The 27810-nt window shown below is 34.8% G+C and overlaps 1 protein-coding gene across 3 annotated transcripts; it reads left to right on the forward strand.

Moving 5' to 3' along the window:
• On the forward strand, positions 1–27417 carry LOC114265465 (uncharacterized). Of its 3 annotated transcripts, none has more exons than XM_082898912.1 (8): positions 1–305; positions 5944–6100; positions 6194–6339; positions 8286–8378; positions 20600–20761; positions 20923–21014; positions 21350–21534; positions 26904–27417. In XM_082898912.1, the coding sequence occupies exons 2-8, from the start codon at positions 5983–5985 to the stop codon at positions 26927–26929; spliced, it is 822 nt and encodes a 273-aa protein (XP_082755038.1). In that variant the 5' UTR covers positions 1–305; positions 5944–5982; the 3' UTR covers positions 26930–27417. The 3 variants fall into 3 exon arrangements, with proteins under 3 accessions (XP_082755038.1, XP_082755037.1, XP_082755036.1); XM_082898911.1 differs by having other exon boundaries at positions 3–305; positions 21452–21534; positions 26924–27417; XM_082898910.1 differs by having other exon boundaries at positions 11–305; positions 26924–27417.
• The last annotated feature ends 393 nt before the right edge of the window (positions 27418–27810 follow it).

Raw genomic sequence — 27810 nt, forward strand, 5'->3', positions numbered from 1 at the left:
GATCCTCTAATCAAGTGGCGCAATTATGTAGAGTTGGGAGAGCGGGAATGAATTGCCGCCTCCAGGGCTGAGACAGAGAGAGTGTTTCCAAAAACCCAATTTCGATTAATCTCTGTTCCGTAAAAAAGCCCAAAAAATTAAAGACCAAAATCATCAAAAAGGCCCACCCAAACCCAAAGCGCGCGTGGCGCGTTCTTTCTTCTCCTTGGAGCGATGAGCTCTTCAGTAGCTCCTCCTCTTCTTGTTTTCTCTCTCATTCTTGTTCTCTATCCTTTCATGCTCAAGCGATGATCCTACATTCAAAGGTACTTTTTACTTCACATCTCTTTCTCTACTCAAACCCTATCTGTGTGTGTGTCTCTGTTTTTTTTTGAATTGATTTGTAGAGATTTTAGGGTTATGTTGTGAAGTTTTTGTTTAATTGATTTGGTGTAGAGATTTAATCAATCGCGATCTTCAAGCTGTAGAATATAGGAGGTTCATTTTTTATTTTATTTTTTTGGTATGCTAATAGTTCAATTTGTAATTTGTGAGTGCATTGGCAATATGGGTTCTATATATAATTATTATTGATTTTTGAATAAAGATCCTTCTTGAATTCCTCTCAATAATTGTACTTTGTTTTTCTAATACACACTTACGCTAGAGATAAGCGTCTTCTAACCATTGTAAGACTATAATGCCTGACTTGATGAATGATATTGTAGGCTATATAACTGCTACATTAGAGTCTTTAAGGAATTGGGCAAGTATCACAATTATCACCCGCAACTAATTAGATAATTAATTAATTAAATAAGCAGGTAATACATATATGTATATATATATATATATATATTGATAAATACAAGGGTTAAATTCGTTTTACCCCATGTGGTTGGGGCTTGGAGATGTCCCTATGATTCAAATATAGTCAGAAAACCCCATGTGGTTTTGGCCTAAAGTGTTACCGTTTGTTTTCCAATCCAAACTAATACACATACCATTTTTTAGAGTGAGTTTGGTTTTTTGAAAAATTAAAGTGAAATTAAGACAACAAAAAAAATAAATTTACCTCCATTTTCTCCAAATTCAAAATTAGATTAATATGTTAATTAAATTAAATAAATTAAAATATTATTAAGAATTGATCTAAAATATAAAATATAATGAAGAATTGATTTAAAATATAATTAAGTAAAATATAAAATAAATAATAATTAAGAATTGAATTAAAATATAATTAAATTAAAATTAGATTAACATGTTAGGAATTATAATAAATAATTAAATATTTCAGATTAATTATGATATAAAATATAATTAAATTAAAATTTGAATAACAAGTTAAGAATTACAATAAATAATCAAGAATTTATAATTGATTGTAATTTAATTAAATTAATGTTAGACATTATAAATTATGTGGATTAGAGCGGAGAGAGAAAGAAAATGACAAAAAAATATAGGGTTTGAGGGTATTATAGTCATTTTACATTTATAGTTAACGGTTGCACTTTAATTCAAAACCATATGGGGGCTTTCTGGCTATATTTAAACGATAAGGGGGTCAAGTGCTCTGGCCTCAAACCACAAGGAGGAAAAATGAATTTAATCCTAAATACAATACGACGCTATAGGGGCCACATGGCAGGGATAGAGAAAGAAAGAGGAGGATCAAGGATGAAAGGGAGTCTGTAGGATCTTTAAGGAGGAAGAGATAGCCATTCAATAGAAGAAGAAGAGTGAGGGGAAGAACCTCAAGAAGAAAAGGAAGGAAAAGTAAAAGAGATTCATAAAAACGAAATGTTTAGAAACAATCTGTTTATTAGTAGATAAGTCAATGCTAGGATATATATTCTTAAGCCATCAACTTTTTCTCAATGGTAAGTTGAGTACGTAGAAGTCCCTAATCTTTTTCTTTCTAGGATTCTTTGTATTTACCTCCCATGAATTCTAAAGGAATGGAATCGAGAAATACATGGTAAATGTACCTAATGTTAACCCCAAGGGTTTTGGCCTAGTGGGTGCACCTTTGGTTGTGCTCCCTTCTAGATCTTAAGTTCAACTTCCACTAAGTGCTATCAACTCCTTGGGGCTACGCCCGCGGATTCTGCTCGAGATTTACTCGATCCACGTGGAGGGGGTGCTTTGTGTGGATCTCGGGATTAGTTGAGGTGTGCATAAGTTGGCTTGGACACAGGTCATCAACAAATAAAAATGTGCCCAGTGTTCAATTATCTTAAACAAAATTTTGAAAAATTGGTTAATAGACGGAATTTAGATAAAGATGCTATTTCCTTTATGTCTGAAACCTTGGTATAGGTCTAAGTCACAGTTCTATTTCATAGCATAAATATTGTTAAGAGCTCTATGGTATGAAAACCTGTTAAGTACGGACTCCTCTCCAGGGCTTTCGTATCAGTGTTGGACACATGTCGGACGCGCGTCCGACTCTCTCCTGAGAGTGTCCCTTTTTTTTTTTGAATTTTTTGTAGCCAGACACGTTTCAGACATGTTTCGAACACTGAGGGGTGCAAAACATAATTTCTGAAACTTGAGGTGGGGTCAAATTGTAAAAAACAAAATTAAAACAATTAACCCAATTTGGAACCCTACAATCGAACTGATTGAAGAGAAGAGGCAAGAGAAAGGGTTGGTCACTGCTCGTTGCTCGCTGCCATATCGAAGGTAAGTACTTCGATTCTCTTCTTCTTTTTGTTCGTTCGATCTTCTTTTTCTCTTCTTCTTGTTCGATCTTCTTTGAGTTTTTCGATCTATCTTTCTCTGTCGCTCTCTGTTTTTCTTCTCTCTCTATCACTCTCTTTTTCTTTTATTTTTTTTTGCTAAATGTAAGGCTTTTCTCTCTCTCTCTCTCTCTTTTGTTTCTTTTTTTTCCCTTGAATGTAAGGCTTTTCTCTCTATTATTATTATTGTTATTATTATTTTGTTGGCTGATTAGTTTTATAATTTTATTTGAAAGAACAAATTAGTTTTGTTTGAAGAAAAAAAAATTATAGTTGATATTGCTGAAATTATTAATTTTGATGATGTGTTTATTAATTTTATTATAGGAACCAATTTTTTATTTTGAAATATAAAATGTTTTTTTTTAATGTAATTTTAATAGTGTCATTTTGTATTTTTTTATTACCTTTCAATATATATATATATATATATTTTTAATTTTATGACAATAAATAAATTCAATTATATATATTGAACGTGTCCCCAGCGTGTCCCCGACAATTGAATATATATTTTTTTTCATATATACGTTTTTATATATTTATGTCATATATATAAATTCAATTATATATATTGAACGTGTCCCCAGCTTGTCCTGAATATATATATTTTTTTCATATAAATTGAATTTATTTTTTTCATATATTTAACGTGTCCTTGACAATTTTTCAAAATTTCAGGACACGACATGGGGGATACATAAAAAAAATAATGTTTTTATTTATTTATGTCATATATATTACAATATTCGTGAATTTAGAAAATACTAAATCAATATTGTGTTCGATTTTTTAAAATTTTTTTATTGGATATGATTTATTTATAATAAACTATGGGGGTGTTTGGCAAGAAAAGTTTTATCCTCTTTTAGGCTAAAATTCACAAAAAGACAAAATAGGCGAAAATAGCTAATAAGACAAAATGTCACATCAAACCCATAATTATTTCACTTTTTCTCTCACAAATATCACATCCAATTATAAAAAAATCCAATCATCTTCCCAAACACAAAAATTTTAGTTTACTAAAATAGCCAAAAACTAAAATAGCAACTTCCCAAACACCCACTATTTGTTTATTTATTTTCTTGGATTGGTTTGCAATATAGTTTTTTCCTCATCATGCTTGGACATGATGGGCTTGATTTTTAAACCTGCTTGATGTAGTCCAAGTAGAAAGCCATGCACAGCGAATTGGGTCTCTGAAAATTTAGAATAAAACACCCACAAAGCCCATAACAATGTACAACAGACCAACAAAAAGAGAGCCTACCCCATTAAGTGGAAAAAAATAAAAAACGATTCTGAACCCAGGATGCCTCTGTCAAAGAAGATGAAGTTGAACCAGGTAAGTATTCTTCTTCTATACTGTTATTGTCTCTTGTGTGACTTCTTCCTTCATCTCTTTCTCTGTGAATCACAGATCTAGAGTTCCTACAGGTAGCATGAACAAAATCACTGATTTTTTAATTTTATTTTTGGCAGTGTTCGGAGAGTGTTGGAGGTGTGTCCGGCAACTAAAAGAAGTGAACAAAAGTTGGTTACAAGAGAGGGCATGTCTGACATGTGTTTGCCGTGTGTTCGAACTTATCTGTGTCCTAGACGTGTTGGACACTAATACATTAGGCTAGATGGAGTGCATGTGCTTCATAGGTTTTCATATATAATGGACGTGATTCATGAGATGAATGTTTTAACCTCATGGTTATATTAAATGTGCTTTATGTAGGTAAAGGAGTTCCATTTACGTGAGATCTCCCAAGTTTTGTAACTTGGAAATTTCACAGCTGTTAATAGAATTAGGGTCTCTATTAGGTCAACAACAACATAATTAATTTTTATATGGGTGGTTGGGTTTGTCCAACTAGAACATGACATTTTCAGAATATGACACTTCAAAGGCTGAATTTGCGGTTGATTCGATTTGAGTAATGTGTTGCGGGAAATACTAATTTAAGGGATGTGTTACATGATGTCTATCATGGAATTCCTAGAACACGTCATTTCTTTTCTATCTCAGTTTTGCTACTTACTTCCAATGTTCCCTTTTTTTGTTGGTAATGTATTTTTTTTTGATAATTAATTATCTCTAAATGTTAATAATACAGGCATTGATTTGGAAAATCCAGTTATTGATGTCACTCCATCTCCCCTTACCGGCTATACATCATCTTCTCATGGTTCCAAAGATGTTTTATTGTGTGAACGCGTTCAAGTTGCTAGTCAGTCAAGATAGGAACTTGGGAGTTATACAGTGCATATCAGGTTAAATTGGTCCCATCTGCAGTAATTCCTGAGAGACTGCACAACAAAATTTAGATTTGTTTTCACCAGGAAGTGAAATGTCCTTGAATTTTGACTCTTTAACTCCCACCCTCTTTCTCTCCCTAATACTCTACATTACATGGACTTGGGTACAATTGTCGGGTGTGGGTATGTATCTAGGGGTCGGACTCAGCAAACCTCTAAATGAGGGATACGCGAGTACGTCTAAAAGGTACCCAAAATTAGACACGGGTACGTGGATGCGGCTAAACATGGATGTATCAAAAAAATATTATGTATTTTTTTGATAAAGTTACAATAATTTATGGCTCAAAATGATTACATATTTTTATGATGATGCTACACATTTGTAGTTAAAAAATATTGAATAAAAATTATATATAACGTTATTAAAAAAAATGAATAATTTATTTTCCATGGATATAAGTTAAATTCCAACACCTTAATTAGTATTAGTCCCAAACATGAGAAGCTCATGTAAGACCATCTCCAACGCTGCATTTAATATTTTATCAAATTTAAATTTGATGAAAAACGGCAACTGTTTAACCTCTAACCCTTTCATCAAACTCATATCAACTGAGGGATGAACCAAAACTTTCATCAAATGGAGGCTTTCATCTTTTATCAAATTTAAATTGTTATCGTTGGGTCAGACATCCTCCTGGATGCCCACCCACGAGCAACTTTGATAGCCTTTTTTGCTCATGTCCGGACGACCGCCCGGATGTCCCCCCGGACAACTAGGGATGTGAAAAAATCTGATGAAAATTCTAGTTTTAGTATTGGAGTGAACGGTATCATACCCCAATTGTATCGTGTCGACACGGGTACCTCTCAAAATACAAAGAGTCCGTGTAACGTAGCTGATACTTCAACGCGATAGTTATGTTGATTGAAAATAGTATCTCACATAGAAAGTGTTTTGCAGGAATGCTTCACGTGGTTTATGACAATGTGAAACCGATGAATGGAAACTGTCCACAAGGAGCTTTGGAGCTCTGTAATGTCACCTTATGAGGACAAATATGTTGATGTGAAGTTTGTTGATAAAATTGCTGGTTATGTGACAGTAACAGTTGATAAAGGTCAGGGATTTATCTCCTGGTGCTTGGGTTTAATTTATCTTCTGTCTCCCTCCATCTTTTGATGTTTGTCTTTGGCTTTTGTGGTTTGTGCAGAGTTTCAAAGATGGCGTCTCTTTTGTCTTGCTTTTGGTGTTGTTTTATTGCTGTTGGCACCACTGGTCAGCAGTTGGGTTCCCTTCTATTATAGCAGTTCAATGGCTGTTGGAGTTTTTCTTGTCATTATTATCCTTCTTTTTCAGGTATTTGGATTTGATGTGCATTGTATAGTAGCTAAGAAGCATGGACACGGACACGTGACACGACACGGATACGACACGGACACGCCGACACGCTAATTTTAAAAAAATGCAGGACACGACACGCGGGGGACACGCATGAAATATATAATTTTATATATTTATTATATGTTATATATATGAATATATCATTCAAAGATAATAAAAATATTAAATATGACAATAATTCTTATGAATTTATATGATTTTTGTTTTATTATTGCGTCTTAAGTTGTTTTGTTCAAACTTATAATTGGTTTCACATGTGTCTAATTGATAGACACGTGTGTTTAAGAGATACACATGTATTCTCCAAGTGTCCAAAGAGTGTCCGGGTCTTTAAAAAATAGGACACGTTTTAAAGAGTGTCGGACACGTGTCGGGAAAGTGTCCAAAGAGTGTCGGTGTCCGACACGGATACGACACGGATACGTTACCTTCTTAGAAGTGTCCATGCTTCTTAGTATAGTAGTCTTTTTTTTAAAGAAAAAAAAAATCTGTTGCCTTTTATTTTACTCTGTATTCTCATATGGTGCCCACTTATTCTTCTTAAGGTTTCAATTTCTATCACATAACAAAAATCAAAGTTGTTGGCCTGTTTAGTTGTGCAGAAATCTTGAAATGTTTTCAACGTGAAACCTTTGCAACCTTTGACAAAAATCTGGTTGTAGAAAATGCAGGCATTCACTAGTAATATTGGTGATATGATCCATAACAACCAAAAATCTTATAACCTGTGTGGATTTTATATTTTCATGGTCTCTCCAAAGGAGAAGAAATGATGAGAAATAAAAATAGGGCTTTGATTTTTGTCCTTCTCCAGCTTTAGAATTAAATGATGAAGAGGATGGAAAAGTCTTCTTGTTTCTGTATTGCATGATTTAGGGTGGCACTTCTCGAAGATACAATGAGTAATAGTTGTTTGACATTGACCAATTAATGTTCCTGTAAAGAGTGATCTGATCTGGGTCCATGGTGCCAAAAAGAAAAGAGGAAGGTCAAGAGTGGCATAGGATGGGAACTATAAAACAAAAAAGGAAAAAAAAAAAAAAGAGTGACATAGGATGGGGCGGTGACAAATTACATGATTGCTTCAGATTTAATCGAGAATATGGATTGGAATAGAGTGGATAGGAGAAAACAAATTCGTGTACCTGAAGCCAGTTTTTTGGGGCTAAGTGATGTAGAACAACTGGAAAAGAAGAATAGTAATACTGAAGAAAGCGAATAAACCACACAGAAAATAAAAACAAACCCTAAAATACTCAAATACAACTCTCAATTTTCAATACTCATTCAACGCTGAATAATCCTCCTACATAAAGGCCTAGTTACCCTTCTTATGAGACGAAAACTTAGCATTATGACTTGTGTTAGATTCATTATTCTTCAATTGAGTTTTTATTGCTGGCTGAATTGTTGGCGATGGGGAATATATTTGATTCTTCTTCTTATTAGTTTGATTTGGTGTAATGAATTTCCGGATTTGTTTTGGATATTGATTACTGAATATATTTGATTTTGCTTTGGAACTATTTCCCTTTTCTTTCCTCTCTTCATACTCTTCTTACTTCTCTTCTCTTCCTCTTTCTCCTTCTTTATCATTCTTTTAGTGTTACATCTGTTGGAGCATGGGTTTACTATCATTTTGTATGCAAGTGCTATAATTTTATAAAACATTTTACTGCCTAGTTTCATATGTTGCTTCTGAATTTATTGATGAAATATCTCATTGAACTGCCGCTGAAATTGGTTTAGGGGATGAAATTATTACAACTGGGAGGAAAAATGTCTTTTACCTCACTTTATATGGATCAGTGATAAGTGCTTTTCTGCTTTAGTATTGCGATGTTAGGATCTTTTTTTTTGGTGTTTGATATCTTATGGAATTGACTTGCGTTTGATGTCAGCTTGGAGCTGGTTCTTTCCTGTTACATGACTTTTCAATGTTGGTCAATTCAATTCTTGTCAGTTTTGGGCTGAGTGAAGAGATGCACAACCCTGTATGTCTTACTACCATTATGTTTATATAATGAAGACTTGTTTCCCAAAGTGATTGGCTTCATTTGGTCTGGAATGTACTGTATTTCAATTTTTTAGTGATGTAGTATAATAAATAGATAAGAGTCTGTTAAATAGCTTCTTAGTTGTAGTATATAAATAGGTGATGTATTACCCATTGTACTCAGTTTTGGAATAAAGAACATATATTGTGATTGGAGTAGACCTTAGTTTCTCCCTCTAGCCCTTGGGGGTTTTACCCCTAATTGGGGCATTTGTCTTCTCTCTCTCAATTTGATCTTGATTTGGCATTTGGATTTCATTATTTGGTATTAGAGCATAGGATCTTGTACTTCATTGTTTTTAATTGTACATAGAGCTCGTCAATTAGAAAGGAGCAACATACCTGACTCTGGATCTAAACCCTAATTCCTGGGTGCGAATGCTAGATCATTTCACCAGAAGTTGCCATCACAAGTGTGATTGATTTGATTTGAAGCCATAGAATTGACATTGCAATCAAGAGTTGACCCTAGATTTGGTAGTCGCGACTTGCTTTTGAATCTTGAAGCCTTCATTCGAGTTCAGATCTCAGTTCGAAGCCCTTCATTTGTTTGAATATGTCAGGAAACCGGGGAATACCATCTCTTTTTGAAGTCTAAGTGGAAATTACGATTTGACCAGATTGCTTCGTTGACTCCACTGGACGAACGAGGAATTTTTTTTCGTTTAGTTGTTCTGGGTTGCATCTGGCTTGAAGTTCAAACCTAGAATCTCTCTAAAGTCGAAGTTGAAGACCCATCGCGATTTGAAGACCCATTGCAAACTCGAAGTTGCTATTGTTCATCGCGATTGCAACCTAGCTCTTTGATTGAGTTCGCGTTTGCTGGAATTCTTGAATCCTCTTATTGAGTCAAGTTCGCAAACTTTGAATTCTACTGGTCTTGCGATTTCAGTTTGGCCTTGCGATCTGACTTGCAAGATGAGATTCGATCTGGGTTTGGTCCTTCGACTGCAGTTTGTCGCTGAATTAGGTATCACAACTCTTCGTGAACCAACTCCCTTGAACTCCATGTACCACTTCGATTCTACATCTTGGGTTTGAAGCTGTGAGTCGACTTCGACAATCAATTGCAAGTTGCGATTCAACCCTCTTCAACAAGTTGATGTCAGGAGTAGTGAACTCGTCTTCTTTTGAAGTTGCAACTGCAGATTACCAAAAAAATCAACTTAAAGATTTAATCTCATAGTTCAAAAGTGATTCAAAATCTGACCTAGTTATGTTTTTCAAGTTGATCGACATGACTCAATTCAATTCTGGTATGTTTGACTCAGTTTTCTTCTCAATTGGAATTGTCTTGAATCAATTTGCGATGTGGCTATCTTATTCCTGATTCTTATTCTTGGATTGGATCTTTGATTATTTGCTGCTGCATACTGTTGTGAATGGATATTGAATTGAGTTGTCCTCAATTGTGAAATTGGGCCTGAAACTGTGATCTCTGTAATTTGGCATATCTAGACTATTTGTGGGTCATTTTGGGTTGTTTGGTTATGGCTAATTGGGATCGAGGTCATCGAGATGGCCATGGTAGAGCTCATGCTCCGACTTTGGGTGAAGAAACTGAGATGAATTTCTCAATTGGAAGGGACACTGATGCTAATCCAAATCAAAATTCTTAATCAAAAAGATGAGTTGAAGCAAATGAGTGGATGACTTGTCACATCGCAAGCCGCCATTGAAATATTTGACAGCTTTAAAGAAATTATTTGAAGTTTATCGTCAGGACTCTTTCATATCTCTTCACAAAGTTGTTTTGAGTTGAGTAGGTTGCTTCTTGTGTGCTCAGTTCACATTGGTGCCAAGGGAGGAAAGAAAGAACTAGAATTCCAACTCGTGATCAACTACTCTCATGGTTTTGCCTAGTGGATACATTGTCCATCCTATCATTGTGTCAATCTTCTTAGCTTTGCTTTGGAAGATGTCATTTGCCAACTATTGGTCTCATTCCAACAGAATGAGTACTCTTTTGCACGAGTATGCTAGTTAGAGGTGAAGGGGTTTGGAAATGGGGGTCTATCTGAGTTTTTTAGCGAGAGGATATGGACACACTGGTAGGTCGTTTTGCACACCAAAAATAAATCCTTACGGAGACCTTAATTCAATAGAATAGTGGTTTAGTTTGGGTATCGATCCACAGGGACTAAAAAGTTAAGTTGTTTAAATTTCAGATTAATTCTTAAATCAATTCAAAAGTAGATAAGAAGAATTTTGTATGAGCTTAATTAAATTAAACAAATAAATATAATTAAACTAGTATCAATCAAATAGAAGAGACTCAGGGTTTCGAATCCACCATAACATTGTAATCAATGAACTGTAACAGTTTACAGATTTATTATTCAACTCAACTATAATCCGTTAGTGACAAGAAGTCCCAATAGTATCGTCTAGAGGATAATTGGTAGTTTAACGATTAACATAGACTATCTAGTATTAGCACGAATCGTCTCTCCTAGCATAGACTATTTTAACTGAATAAAAGCAAATCAATGAAAACTGTTGTATAAGTATGCAATTAGAATCACAAAAACTAAGAACATGTGCCAGATAGAAAGATTCAAAACAAAGTAATAATATAGAAAAGCCTTAATCTTATACAATTGTTGAATCAATAATAAAAACCCAAACTAAATACAAAACATTGTTACTTGACTAGAGTTTCATCCAAACCCTAAGAGGAGAGCTCCTTAGCTGCACACGTCTTCGTAGCCTCCGCATTCTCTCTCTAAAATCAAGAACAATCCTAATAATGAATAGGGTTTTATATTTATAGACATTAGGAGCCTTCTAAGTAATACCCAAGAGGTTAGAATTTCCCAAAATGAAAGGACAATTCGGATGTAATTATTCTCAGCTTTTTAGGCTCATCTTGTTGGCCTGTTTTGACCTGGTAAAAGTCAAAATTTGAAAATTCCTATTTCGCACAAAATCGTAGCCCTTTGAGTTATCTTTCCAATGCCGCTTGAATCACTTAAATCCAAGATTTTAAGAAGTAGCCGCAACCGTTACGTTACGTAACGGTTGTGGTGGTTACCGCCACCTGTTACGGCCGCTATAGCGGTGTGACGGAAATTCACATGTGTAACGGCCGTTTCGGTCTTACATAACGGCTGTAGCGGTACCGTAACGGCCGTAACGGTCTGTTAGACACCGTTACATTACACCCATGGTTTCAAAATGTGGCGTTACATAAAGGTTGTAGTGGTAGGCACCACGCGTTACCCTCGCTTTTGTTGCGTGATTGAGATTTATAGGTATGTCGGCCGTAGCGGTCATAACGGTGCCATAATGGCCTGTTATGAACCGTTACGTAAAAATAAAAAAAAAATAAAAAAAAAGGGAAAAGAGGGATAGAGAGAGAAGAGGGGAGATAGAGTAAGAGATAGAGAGAAAAGGGGGAAGATGAAAATGTTATTGATTTGTTGAAGTTGTAAGACCTATGCTATTCTATTCAGCTGCTATCACTCAACCATTTTATTTGTTTTTGTCTATCTATATATTGTTTGAAAATAATAATAATAAGTGTAATCATTATCTATTTGGCTTGATTAAAAAATATATATATATATATATGTATATTTAGGTTCTTATTTATTCTCTTACTTTTTGTCATTGTTTATCTTATATACTATAGTTAGCGATTGACTTTTTTGTAAAATATCTAGAAAACATAACACCTATAATTATATATTAATACATATTTTATAGTTGTCAATTTTTGTTTGATTAGTTTATTTTATTTTTATTTACAGGTTATCCAAAAAGAGGATGAATATTAAAGTGATCCAAAAAAAAAAAAATCTTTATAATTTATTTTTTAATTTTTATATGATTACATTAGCATGTATAATTTTTTTTTAAAACTATTCAAGTTAAAATTTGCATATGCTTCTACAAGTATAATAATTAAAAAAATAATTTTATACATCTAAGCCCAATAATTTTTTTTTTTTTGCTACAAGCGTAATATGGATTTATGACATACAAAGTCATTAATTATTAAAAAAAATGTAAAAAACTCGGTTTATAGTGATTTAAAAATATGAAATATATTGGATAATACTTAAAAATTTACAAAAATTGATCAATATTTATTTTAAAACCCAACAAATATGATTATGGAAAAAAAAAAATATGCGTATCGGTAAGTTTTTTTCAAATTGTGCGAAAAATAAAAAAATTCAAGGTTCCGGTTACCGCAACCGTTACGCTATGGCCTTTACACCCCGCAACCGCAACCGCTTTTCAGAACCTTGGCAGCACCTATTCCTTACATATCGTTACATGAGTAGTACTACATCACCTATTTATATACTACAACTAATAAGGTATTTAACAAACACTTAGTCTATTTATTATACTACATCATATAGATTATATATATTCTAAAGCCTACCCTGCTTTTGAAGTATGACAAATTTCGATTGTGCAACCCTTTAACTAAAACTCAACAAAATGATTTGATAAATGTTAACTCATCTAAGAGCTTAAACTGTTGGAGAAAGTGGTGACTTCACTACTTATAAATTATATCCTCAACAAGCCCCTCACATATGGCCAAACTCTCCTCCAAAAGCAGGCCAAAGAGGTGCAAGTATTATAATTACCGGGTAGGTGTTGAGGTTCAAAGACATGATCTATTACATGCTCTAGTACCATGATAAATTGTTGACAAGCTACTCTTCCTGTCCTTCAACATGATCCTTAAAGTTTTATGTTGTCGTAGCAACTTTTCTGGCTGCCATAATACTCATCGTCAATAAAAGAGTGGAAAATAATCAAAGAAGAATACAGTTTCCCTGAGATTAGGAAAAAAAGAAATGCAAGTACATGTGTTGCATGAAAAGAAACAAGAAGAAAACATTCCTAATTAAAGAAGAATACATTTGCATGCGTTGTATTACATTTGTTCGCAAGAACTAATTTAGCCCTTTGAACACACTCCACCCATGCTTGTTGGACAAAAATAATCCCCCATAATAACCACTGAAGTCCATTAAAAAATTACCACAACATTCTCGTTCTCTTACATTACACCGGACAAAAGATAGAAGGAATAGAGACTTGAGACTCTAGCCTTGATACTATACCTTGAGGTATCTTACCTTATGTCTTCCACCCTATGAAGCATGCGTACGGGTACGAGTATGAGTACGTCAATACGGTAAAATCTAAAAAAAGTAAATCATGGGTATAACTAGGTACGTTAGTAAAAAAAGATTTATTTTTAATTTAGAGTTGTGCAAGAATTAGGTAAATGGTTTAGTAGGTTAAGATACAACGTACAATTTACATTTAATACCAAAAGTAAGGTATAAAGCAAAATTAAATGTCATTATATTGAATAACTGACAAACCAAAGATTAATTTTAAAATCAATACATAAAAAATCCAATGAAACTGAATTCACCTTTGTATAAAAGAAAATATTATTCCGGCTTCAGTATGACTTCGGTATATACTAGGTACCTCTAGGGAATGACAAAAATTAAGAAGGAAAATTTAGGTATGTGCTTTGTGTAACTGATATGTATGCAGAACAACAATGCAAAGTACTAGTACCCGATACAGGTATAGCATGTTTGTCGAAGTACCTATACTTCATCGTTCCACCCAATGCTATGGAACTTATCTGCTCGTTGTCCATAAGAGGGACTTGCAAACCCTCTTTTGAACAATCAACTCTAATCATCTCCCACCCTTTGTATTATTCAGAGCTATTGTATTGCTCCACTCAGGTCTTGAAGCATCTCCCTCTTTTGTTCCTTCTCGAGCACACATTTCTTGGCAATCAAAGCTTCCCCTTCTGAGAACAAAGACCACCTCCTTTTCACAACCACCAAAGATGCCCCATAGAGCTGAAAAATGACCATATAACAAGGGGTGATTGTCTAGAAGAATAAGGCCCTACTCTTTTCACAAGGTCAATTTGGATAAAAAGAATAAGCCCCCGAAAGCAAACACACCAAAGCTTGATGGCACTGAGGACCATTTTGACAAAATGCAACTCTTATGTCTTCAGCCATGAGTAGGGCTTGATTGTTGGGATAGTGTGTAACCCATTTTCCTTTCTATTCCTAGCTCGAATAAAACAAACCACTTTTTCTTATCCCATCAGGAACTAGCCTAGTGCAAAGTCTATTGTGTAGAATGTTCAAAAAATTATCCAAATCGTTCAATCTGAATGACCCGACTAGAGCATCATCGGATGGTTTTGAAATCAGTTGCGGTTTGTGGTGGGTGAAGTTCTTAATTTTTTCAATCAACCAGTCGGATGTCAGGTCTACTGTCCAGAAATCTGCCACCCGAACCAACTAATGTATTTACTTAGCATATTGCATCTACCTGTGTTACGTTAGTATTGGCTCTTGAGTCACTTTCCTTATCATATTATCTTATCTCTAAAGACTAGAGCTATCTGAAAAAAGACTAGACCTATGTACTACCCTTTGCCCTTTTACCTATAGTCATATCTAAGTCTTCTCTCTTTCCCATCATATCACTCTGAGTCACTTTTTTCTGTGTTTGTGTCTTTCGTTCTCTCCTTCGGAAGCTATGATCTGATGAATGAAAATCTATGAAGCACGGGTACTCCAAAAATGGTGCCGTACGAGTATTGGGTACTTACCAGGTGTGGGTGCGGGTGCGGCTGAGGGTGCAGGTACGTGTACCTGTATGATTGCACGTGTACTGGGTACGCTAAATACATGTTGGGTACGGCAGATACATTTGGGTACATCGTGGGTAAGGGCTGGGTATGTTTTGGGTACGGCGTGGTATTTTTTTTTTTTTTTGCAGTTGCAAAATTTGTTGCAGCCTTTATTATTCTTCTTTCAACTTTGAAAATCATTAGGTAATTTGTTTCCAACATTCTTTACCCATGAGTCATGGCTATGCTCTCTTTTGCATTTTGTTTTAGACAATCAAAAAAGAAAAAGAAAAAGAAAAAGAAAAAGAAAAAGAAAAAGAAAAAGAAAAGGAAAAAGAAAAAGAAAGAATTATATAACTTTTTAGACAAGTTGTTCTCCGTTTAGTTTTGATATTGAAACTTTGATTGCTATGTTGGATGTTTAACTATAAATAATAAATAAAAAAAATTTGATGTTCCCCAATCGTTCCGTATCCTACTTTTTAAAGAATTTGACGTAACGGCGTACCCTTATCGTATCCATACCCGTATCCGTACCTGCACCCGCACCTGTGCTTCCTAGTTGAAGATCATCGCTTTTTGTCTCTAAAAATCTTCTTACAATATGCAATCTTTCACGGTTTCTCTTCTCTTCGTCTTGTTGCATCATTAATACCAAACAACTGTAGGCCAAGCTGCTGCTGCAAGATGGAGGTAGTGGCAAGCTGTGATAAGATGGAGGCAGACACGGTATTCACTCTTTTTTGTTGATCTGCCTTACCCTCATCCTTTCTATCACTCTTCAATCGCCCTCTAGTCTCCACTATCCGATCTTCGCAGTCTCATCTCTCACCTCCTTTCCCTCTTTGGTCTTCCTTGCCTTTACAATTGATTTTTTTTCTTAGGGTTGTGGTTGATTGCGAGAAAAAAAAAGACAAAAATGAACCACCGAATTGGCCCACCCGAAAACGATTGCAATCTGAATGACACATTTGGTCCAGTTTTTTTCCTAGTGTTCGGTCGAAGGCGGATGCTTGTGCTTCCCACTTGAAAGGACCAGTTTGTGTGACGAGCCAATGGCAAACCCGAACCAATCCAACCTCTGAACACACTTACTCTTGTCGTAACCCAACAGTTACTCGGGAGCCGAAATGGTTGGGATTTCCCAGACCCACTACCTTCTGCCTAGGCAATGTGGCACATTTCTCTCCATGCACTTGTCCTATAGCTAGGGGACTTACGCAATGCACCCGACCAGACTGATCCAACTTGACCCGACATGCTATGGACGGTTTCGTGAAGTTGCAAGGTCGGCAGTGGGTTGGAAGTGTAGATTTTTTATATTTTTGGTTGGCTCTTGGAATGTGGAAAAAAACCAATGATTGGACCCCGAACTGTCCAATTTATGTGTATGTATACAGGATATTCATTACACGTGCCATTGTGTCTTTGGAAATTGAGATTGCACTCTTTATCTTTTTACTTCTCAATCTAACATCCATCTTTTTTAATTTTTAAATACTATTTCATTCTCTTTCTTCTTAAATGACTTTATAATTTCTCTTTCTTCTCAATCGACTCATATTTAAAATCTATCATTCTCTTTTTCTTCTTAAATGGTATTATTTAATTCTCTCTTTTTTTTCAAATGACTTGTAGTATTTGAAATCTCTCTCTCTCTCTCTCTCCCTCCCCCCTTAAATAGTATTGTTTAATTTTTTTCTCTTTCTTTTTCATTCCCTTGCTACATCTAACACATACACAATCTCTCTCTAACCTGCATCTCATCTCTCTCTCTCTCTCTCTCAACGATGCAATCAAAGGAAGAACGCAAATGTTGTACTTGTAGAAACTAAGGTATTGAAGCATATTGATTTGGTGTTCTTTGTATTATTTTTAAACCCCCCCTTTGAAATCCCCTGCACTTAGATCTCCATCACCGCTCTGCCTCTCTAATTCGTGATTTTTATGTATTCATCAAATGGTTGAGGTTGATTTGGGTCAGATCAAACAGTGCTACTGCTCATCTCTTTTTGTTTTTCTTAGATCTACGTATGTGCGTAGAGAGTATGCGGGTCTTGAAGCAGACAGAAAGCAACATTTCAACTGGAGGAAGAAAATTGGTTGATTTTGAAGGGAGATTCGGTCAAAATTGGATGGTCAGTTTTGGAATCTGAAATGGTCGGTGTTTACACAAATTTCTTGTCTGCAAAAATAAAGACAGAAAAATAGAGTAACAAATATAAATTTATTGATTTAAAATAAAATGAGTACAATCTCTACTGAAATTTCTAATCAAAGAAAATCCTCTGATTCTTCTCTTCATTAAGTTGCTTCGAGGGCTTGATATCTTGTTCCCGAATTGAGTGTCGAAATCTCCTCCAAGTAATGCGAAGAAGACCGTGAGGGCCTGATAGGTTTTTCCCAAATCAGGTTTGTAGAATCCCCTCCAATTTAGTAGAAGACGACAATATGTTTGATGACGAACTTTGATTTGAATCTTCGAACTTTTATGTTTTATGGAGATTGATCGGCTTTGGTAAAGAAACCTCGGGGCTTTAGTCTTGAATCCGATGGAGCTTTCTCTTGCTTGATGTAAATTTTTGTCTCTACAACTTGATTTATGTATGTAGAATTTGTATGAAAATTTTTGGTAGAGATCACCCCAATTTATAGGAATGGATGGAGGAGAGTCTTAATAGACTTTAACTTCTTCGATAATTATCTCTGATTTATTTAGAGATAAATACCAAAATGTCACTTTAATGGTGTGCCATAATTTTTATTGGCTTGACCACTTCAATGTGACAAGTGACTTAATTTGATTAGTCAAAAACTTATTTGCTGCATCACTATGACTTAATTTGATTAGTCAAAGACTTGCTGCATCATTTTAACACATGGCAATATTTAATTTGACGACCATGTAATCTTGATTTGAGACCAATTAGACATGAGGCAAGATTTGATTTGCCAATAATTGTGCCATATTTTGTAGGCCTTCGTAGTGCATGGCAATTTGTAATTGGCTAAAATTTCCCAGGCTTACAGTTGGTTCAGGTGACGGGTTATGGACAAACTTGGGTCAACTTGACCCGTGAACACTCTTACCTATAGCACTTTCTTGCCCTTTTGTCTATTCATATTTGAACTAGATGACAATTGTTATGCACTAACAATGCATGCCTTTTTGCCAAGCAAACCCATGTATTGACCACGTGTGACCCTCCATTATCCTCCTCATTCGGTGAACGCTATCACCTCCAATCATTGTATGGTACGCAGACCTTCAACTATCATGCACTTGAAGACCCCAATTCCGTCCAGAGAGCGATCTCAAAAGCCAAGGATTTACCTCCACTATTACTATCGTTAGAAATTGTCTTGTGTAATCTTCGACAAGAAGCCTAGCCCAACGATATTGACATCTTTGCTTGTGTCTTTGTCAACCCTTGGAACACTTCCACAAACACCTTAACAACCTCCTCATTCTATAGGTGTAGTGATAACCTAGGAAGCGAACCCAAATTGCCTTTGGACCACCATTTCCATGACAACACTCTCCCACTAGAGACCACCAGTCAGAATAACTCAACTTTTTTCATTCAAAACCCCTTTTCGCCTCCTCTTTTGATGGCAACAAAATAAATAAAAAAGATCTTTAACATCAAACCCAACTCTGATCGAGACCTTCCAAGGGTGATTAGCATATTCGTTGTAGAGGGGATGCCCCTATACTAGTCCACTACCCTCCCCATCAAACCTCTTTCCAAGAAATGTAAGGTTTCCTTAGCATCAATAGAATTCACTACTCTCTTTTCCCCTTGTAACCTTAGTCTAGAAGGGCTTTGATTTGGTGGCCAATACACCATTTCAGGCACCTGCATAAAGGATCAACCTCTTTCACCTTGGCTGGTTCCTTCTGCACCTTGAGTTTCAATCATCCCTCAAAGAGGACGCCTTTTATTCTTTGGCAAGAAGACCACCATTTCCTACCTTTACCAACCAAAATGCAAAGGAACCTCCCCCAGTATGAAGGAACTAACATCCATATGACTACCTTGTCACAAAATCCTTCTGTAAAATCCTTCTCACCTTCGCTACCCATTAGTTGGTTAAGGACTTCACACAACCAATCTAACTTCTCATGCTTCAGTCTGACCTAGTGATTCAAGTTTCGCTTTCTCTCTCTGAGCATCAGGAAGTCACCATCTCCATCTCTATCATCTTCCTTTTCAAGGACAATCTTAGACCATCCCAACTAAAGAGCTACGTTACACGGACTCTTTGTATTTTGAGAGGTACCCATGTCGACACGACACGACACGAGTACGGGTGGGGAAAATAGCTAAATACAACCGGATACGGTTGATTTTCTTTTCTATTTTTTACGGCAGCAACAAAGGAGGAGAGAAACATGGCTCGCGACCTCATCGTCATCGTTGTTCGTCATCTTCGTCTTCTGTATTCATCTTCGTTGATGGTTGCTAGGGGTGTATTAAAGGGTTTGGTGCATTTGGGCTTATATAGGATACACTTTGGTCTGTTAATAAAATGGGCCTTATAATAAAAATTATAAGGTTATTGGGCTGGCTGGCTTTGACATGGGCTTCTCATGTTTGGGCCTAATACTGATTAAGTTGGAATTTAACTTATACCCATGGAAAATCAATTATTCATTTTTTTAAAAATAATCATATATATATTTTTTATTCAATATTTTTTAACTACAAATGTGTAGCATCATCATAAAAATATGTAGCCATTCTGAGCCATAAATTATTGTAACTTTATCAGAAAAATACATAATATTTTTTTAACACATCCATGTTTGGCCATATCCGTGTACCCGTGTCTAATTTTTGGCTACTTTTTAGATGTACCTGCGTATCCCTCATTTAGAGGTTTGCCGAGTCCGACCCTTAGATACATTTCTACACCCGACACTCGTACCCGAGTCCATGTAACGTAGCTAAAGAGTGACTCTCCTTGCTGAAACCTTCATCGTTTCTCTCAATTTAGTGCATTTCTTTTATCTAATAAAAATCAATAATATTGAAATTGATTATGTCTAATCTGGTATAAAGACAATCATCTAGCACCTTTAACTGTCCTTATTATCTCCGTGTTAGCCCACTTACATCTATTAAAAATTTCGTCATTTTTTGGGCCACTTTTGAAAGCATTTATTTATTTTCTTCTACTACGACTTGAATCCCATTTTTATTGTTTTTCGAAAAGGAAAAATGGTGCATATGGCATGTGCTCAAAATTTCAGTCTCAAGGATTCGTAACCAAAAACACCACAAAGCCTCGTAACCTGTTCATAGCCACAAAGCCTCATAATCAAGTTCATGACCAATCACCCCAAGTTTGACCATCACAAAGCCTCACAAGTAATTACATGATTCATAATCAAGACCAAATGGCTTGATAACTGCTAGACCATAGAATTAGCGTTTTTTTATTACAGATTCAGTTTTCAACTATGTCCTTTATTTGTTTAAACTATTTACCTTGTTTGGTTACAGGTTTCTATTTTTGTACTACTTGGGATTGTTGTTGCAGGAGCTGCCCTAGGGTATTTGATGGTGCGGAAATTTGTTATTGCAGAAGATGGAAGTGTGGATGTTGGCGTAGCTCAATTTGTGAAATGGGCCATGCGCGTCATTGCAGCCACATTTATCTTCCAGGTGGGTATAGTGTTCATGTTAATAAATAGTGTGATAATGCTCCACTTGCGTATCTCTGGACCAAACGGAAATCAGTGTGCAATTTGCTTTGCATTCCTGCAATTTCTTCCTACTCTCAGAATTGTATTATTTCTGAATTTTTTATTCTTATTTTCAGTCAGAGTACTCTTGATACTCCTTTGGCAATGGGGGCATTGGCTTCTTGTTTGTCAATCTGCTTTCTTATCACTTCCTTCAAGCGGAATGGTCCAGAGTAAGTTACTTGCACCATTTTTTCCCTTCTCTCCTTGCATCATGCTGGCGGACTGGTAATTATTGTACCAAATAAATGTTCATATAATTGATGCTTAACTCAATTTATTCAACTTATTAAATCCAAAACAAATAGATCTTGTTAGCTTTTTGAGTTATATCTGTTGGGATGTTGAAATCCATTTTGGATTAGTCAAAATGGGTGGTATGCGTGATTTAATATATGAATGGTCATGAATATTGATTGAAGAGAGATCTGCTCAGTTGATAGAACAGATTTAAAAAATCTTTCGTTTGCTTGGTTTAACAAGATCTTAACTAATTATTTGTATGTAGTTCTACTATTACTTTTGGGAATTCAATTTATTCTGCAAATGGGAATCCTTGGCGGGGTAGAGGACGAGCAAATGTAAGACAAAATCGTGCTGAATTTCTCAGCAGGTCAGGGATGGTGGCTTCACGGGGAACACTGTGGAACAGCCCAAGGAGCTCTTCTGGTTGGTCTGACTCTCCTGTTAAAGGTACACACTTTTGTTAAACTCTGCATTTCTCTCCCTAATATTTGTTTTATCTGTTGAAACATTTTTTTTAAAAAGATTTAAGCTTCTACAGAGCATTTTATTTCCCTCTTATTTTCCTTTTGACATCATGGATCACGTCCATAGTTACCACGTAAAACTCCCCATCAGATCTCTTATGAACATGAACTGTGCAAGGGTCCTTATGTTTTCTTGGATGAGCACCTGTAAAGAAATTAGCCCAGGATTGTTGGTTTACATTAGCAACTTGGAAAAGGGAACACTGACAGATAAAACTATGGAATTAGTAGATTCAATGATTAGAAGGAAAGTACAACATGCTTACAAGAAACCAAGCGAGTAGCTGAGAAAGTAAACGAAATAGAAAAACTTGGTACAACATTTTGTATGCTAGAAATATTGGTTAGTAGATAGATTTTTGTGAGTCTTGTGTGGTTGGGTGTTAGGATGTGTGGATCCTGATTTGTTTACCCTTTTTGATTTCCTTGATGACATAATTGGCTAGTGCTCCTTTTTATGGGGACCTTTTTGTATCTTTAGCATCTTCTTGATGCTCTTCTTCAATAAAATTTATTTATCAAAAAAAAAAAAAAAAAAAGACGTACAAATGGTGTAGCTAAGCATCTGAAAAATAAGGTAGTAATAGTTATGTGAATAAGTTATATAGTAATATTAATTAATATTGTAATTGGAGAGTATAATTAGCGCCTATGCACCCCAAATAGGATTGGAGAAACATATTAAAAGGAAATTTTGGGATCAATTGGATGAGTTAATACAACAAATATTTGTAGAGGAGAGAATAATTATAGGTGGAGATTTCAATGGTCATGTCCGAAAATATAAGCAAGTCCACGAGAGGATACATGGTGGATATGGTCTTGGTGATCGACATGAGGGCGGAGAGAACATCTTAGATTTTGCAGTAGCATTTAATCATGTTGTAACCAACAACTTTTTAAAAAAGGAGGGTTAAGCACATAACTTTTAAAAATGGGTCAAATAAGAGTTGGATAGATCATTTTCTTGTAAGAAAAATAGACCGTTGAATATGTAAAGGTTTCAAGGTTATTTCCAAAGAGAGTTAATAGCACAAATTAGGCTATCAATATTCAATATATAGTATTATATACAATAATAAAGAGCAAAATCAAAGCGGGAAATATTTTTTAAAAACTCATGAACTAGATGTGAAATCTAAAAAATGAGAAATTAAGGATGAAGTGTTTAAATAAGCAACGCGGGGTTTGAAAGGTGTTACTAATAACATGTGGAATACAATAGCATAAGGCATTGAAAGAATATCAAAAGCAGTGCCATGGAGAGTCTAAGGGAAAAGCTCCTATATCGAAATATACTTGGTGGTTGAATAGTGAGATATAAGCCATAGTAAAAGAGGATAAAAATGGGAATAATTTGAAGACATAAGTTGACCAATAAGGAGGTTGGATAAGGAGATCAAGAAAAAGTGTGAATGATATTTTGAGAAATTGTTAAGTGAAAATCATTTTAAAAACTTGGAAGGAGAGGAATATGATAGCCTTGATGGAACTAGAGAATATAAGTTTTATCATCGAACTAAGAGAGTTTGAGGTGGAATTTGCATTAAAAAAAGATGAAATAAGGCAAGGCATTAGATTTATCAAAAAAAAAAAGAAAAATAAATAAATAAATAAATAAGGCAAGGCATTAGGACTGGATTGTATTCCTATTGAGGCTTGGAAATGCTTGGGTAAGTAGTTGTCTGGTTAACAAAATTCTTTAATAAGATTCTAATGACTAGGAAAATGGTGGATGAGTAGAGAGAGTTTTTTAAAACCGATATATAGAAGTAAATGAGATATCCAAAATTGCAACAATTATAAGTTGAGAAGTCAATACAATAAAATTGTTGGTGAGAATGATTGAGCATCGCTTGAGAGTTATAATAGTAGTTTTAGAGAATCTGTTTGGATTTATGTTTGGTAGATCAAATATGGAAACACAATTTTTACTAAGAAGATTAATAGAGAAGTACAAAGAGAAGATGAAGGATCTAAATATGGATTTTATAGATTTTCAAAAAAAAAAAAAAAACTTGTGATAGGGTGCCTAGAGATATAATCTAGGAAGCACGGATATGGATACGAGATATAGATATGGCGATACGACAAAACCTAAAATGTAGGATATGAGTACGGCTAGAATACGTTTGTAAAAAATATATTTAAAATAAATTTATTAGTAGGAGTGGAGTTACAAATAAGCTCAAGAATATTGAGAGATCACATTGTAATTTTACAATGCAGAATACTAATCTTTAAGAATTAGGTATTAATTTTAGGCAATTGCTTGTTTACTTTTTAAATTTTCAATAGGTCTTGCAAATATTTCATTTTAATACCAAGTTTAATATGTTTATATTACAATAATAGAGCAATCCACAACTTGTTTCTATGCTTTCTCCTTTGGCGGCACTAGCAAAAATATTGTATTCAAGTTTACTTGCTTATTTATTTATTAATTTATTAATTTTACTATTGTTTTATTCTCTTGTTAATCTTTACTATCTATGTAGTTATAGAGGACATGCATGAAACAATATGGATACATAAATTTGACAAATTTTGTTACTTTAACTCTCACTATGATTTTTCAAATAACTAAATAAAGTGTTGGGAGTAATATGTGACTTGGAGTATCTGATACTTCAAAATTAAGTATCCGATGCTCCAAAATTAATGAAAAAATAATTAAGAAGTATCCAATAATTTTCGTAAGTATCTGATACATATCTGCGAGTATCCAAAGAGTATCGGTATCGAATACGTATACAATATGGATACGTCTCCCTTTTTGAAGTATTTGTGCTTCATAGGATATAATATGGTGAGTGTTGGTGAAAAAGGGTGTGACCAAAAGGTATATGCATGCAATAAAACGCATGTATAATGGGGTATTGACCACAATTAGATCACTTGTAGGAGAAACTAGTAAATTCTCAATCACTATTGTATTGCATCATGGGCCAACTTTGAGTCCTTACCTGTTTGCTATGGTCATGGATGAATTAACCAAACACATTTAGGATGATAGTTCGCAGATGTATTGTTCTAGATGAAACTAAGGAAGAAATTAACACTGTACTACAAATATGGAGAGAAGCACTCAAGTTAAAAGGTTTAAAATTAGTAGAAACAAAACAGAATATATAGAGTGTGACTTAGCAACTATAGAAATAGAAATGATAAAGAAGTGAAGATTGAAAATCAAAAATAACAAAGTGAACTTTTTCGTTACCTAGGTTTGATTATTAATAAGGATAGTGAGGTTGAAAATGATGTGATTCATAGAATTGAAGTAGGTTGGCTCAAGCGTGGGAGTGCATTTGACATAATATGTGATTGACGAATTCTAACAAAATTGAAAGAAGAATTTTATAGAACGACTATAAGGCTAATGATGCTTTATGGGACAAAATATTGGGCAACTAAAATACCTGTCAATAAACTGAGTGTAGTTGAGTTGAAGATGCTTAGATGGATGCGTGATAAGATTAAGAAAGATAGAATTAGAAATAAATATATTCTTGAAATGGTAGGAGTAAACACCGATTGAAAGATAAGTTGAAAGAGAATAGGTTAAGATGGTTTGGTCATTTACAATGAAGAAATGTAGATGCAATGGCAAGGAAGAGTGATATGATTTCTATAAATAAAAAGTTGGGGGAAGGGGAGGACTTAAACTAACATGGGATATAGTCGTAAAAAAAGATATGAATGTATTTCATTTATTTGAACTTGTAGGCATCGATAGAGCAAAATGGCAAAAAATGATTGACGTAGATAGGGAAACAATGCTTAGATTGGATTGGTTTGGTTTGGATGCGGGAAACGGAAACTGAAACTGAAACTTCATCCAAAAATATTATGGAAATGTGAAACATTAGGCGATGTAAAGATTGAATAGGTTGAATAAAAAAAAAAGTAAAGTTTGAATAGGATATTTGTAAGAAATATTTATCAAGAAACTTAAAAATAGCGATGTAAATTATTTTTATATTTTCATGATCAATTAAAATACTACTACTACTACTACTACTACTAAATATCTATGGAAACTTATTAGAGCAGTCATATATTGTTGTTGAAAAATAGTATTTGCAAGTAAGCAAAGATGGTAAAAATTTTGAGACGTGCATTTCTAGGGTGTTTTAAGAACATTTTTTTGAAAGAGTCTCTCGCAATCTTATTCAAATTGAGTTGGATTTTTTCCTTTCATATGTAAATTCTACTTGAATTCTTGGATTGTTTTGGAGATGTTTTCTACAGGTTTTCCTTAAAATTTCATGAGAGTTCTGTGTCCGTTCCTGAAATGAGTTTACAGGGAAACAAGTTTCCTCTCTCAAGAGATTTCCCAGTCTCCCTTTATCCCTCTTTATTTTCTTTCTTTCCCCTTGTATGTGGTTATTGCCGTCACTAGAAATGTGTACAAAGAAAGTAAGAAGTTGTGGACGTTTTTTGGACGAGAGAAAGCGAAGTAGCTTGTTTATTACAGAATGTATGGTGGTGGCAGTAGTGTCTGGTTGAGTATGAAAGTGGTGAAAGAGGGTGCTTAGTTGGGTTTCCGAGATTGTGATTAAATTGCATTTCCGAGATTACAGTCCAGACAGGTGATGTGGTGGGCATGCAATTCGACAGTCCCTTTCAATGTATGTTGCATGAGTAACCACAAAATTATGTTTCTCTATCCTAATGAAGTCTTTATGATGGTTTTTATGGAGCATGGGGCATTAAATGAGATGTATGATGTGAAAGTTTTAGCAAAATTGGATGTAGATATACTAGGACATGACAATATCTAACAAGAAATATTTTGATGGGGGAGAAGTCTACGTTTTTAATAAATTTATCCAAATTTGTGCATTAGTAGTTGCACAAATTGGGAATTAAAGATTAGCGCAAGTGTTTCTTTAAAACTGTTTCTGCTTTCTTTATATCTTTATCTTTACAATAGTTTTCTTTTTTGTATATTAGAAGCGGGGTTCATGCCTGACTTGGCAAGTTAAATATTTAGTTTCTTTTGAAATATCTCATGTTCTTGACATTTATTGGCTTGTGTTGCCTGATATGGTGTCAGTGTCAGAGCTCCTATGGTCTACTGTTCATTCTTCATGGTTTGGTTTTGACCGTGATATTGTAATCATAGTAAGAATGAAATGAACAAAGTAGGTTTTTGGTTGGGAGGATTAATCTTGTTGAGGATGTTTCATGCACACACTCTTTCCAAAAATGTCTATAAAGTACAATGTTACTCATGTAAATTATACTATATATAACATTGGTATTGACCTTTAATTCATACTTCATTAGTTTGTTTTTGGCTGTTGCAGGTATGATATCGCCGACCACTGGGAGGGTGACAAGAAATCAACATGATTACTATTCAACATTCCATAGGACACCCAACAGAAAGAAGTTTTCAAAAAAAGAGTGGGAGAATTTCACCCAGGAATCTACCCGACATGCTGTGGCTGAGTTAGCATCCTCTCCAAAGTTCACTGATTGGATTATTAAGCATGCTGACAGGATACAACTCCTTCCAGATGATAGTACAGATAACACAATTGGAAGTGGCTCAGATTCCACAGATGAGAATCTTGTAGAAAGTGGCGATTGATTTAGTTTGTTTAAATGGTAGCTGCGACGTTAGAGTAGGAAATTAGTTACTTGTAGCAGTACAATGAGGTAGAGGCTAGGAATGGTGCTCATTTAATTTTTCTTCTCCTTTGTTTTAGGTTTACTTTTAATACATCATACTATGTCATTAAGCAATTGTGTCAAATCTTTTGAAATCTTCTAATCATGTTATAGTGCCTTCTCTTTCTATGCCTCTTCCTACCAAATACTTTTGATGGTTGCATAAAAAGAGTATTGTCAAGTGTTCTAACTCTCATTTTCAGTTTTAACCAACTTATTCAATCACCCACAAAAAGGGCAACACACTCGTGCAGTTTCAACCTCCGTTTGCATTTGTTTATCTGTTTTAGTTCAAGTTGGTGCATATGTTATGTTTGTTTCTATCACAAATCTGTAATGCTACAGCTGGAAGGCCTAGAAAGGTGTCTCATCTATGAAGCTAGTTTTGGTAAATTTTAAGCATGGTTTCCATTCTCCCTGTGAATAATTTTAAGGGGTAATTACATTTTTGGGGATTGACATGCATATCTTAATAGATAGATTGATTACCTAATAGGTCATATGATAATGAACGGCGTTT

Source organism: Camellia sinensis, chromosome 12 (genome assembly GCF_055761805.1).
Source record: "Camellia sinensis isolate YWXY chromosome 12, ASM5576180v1, whole genome shotgun sequence".
Lineage (NCBI taxonomy): Eukaryota > Viridiplantae > Streptophyta > Magnoliopsida > Ericales > Theaceae > Camellia > Camellia sinensis.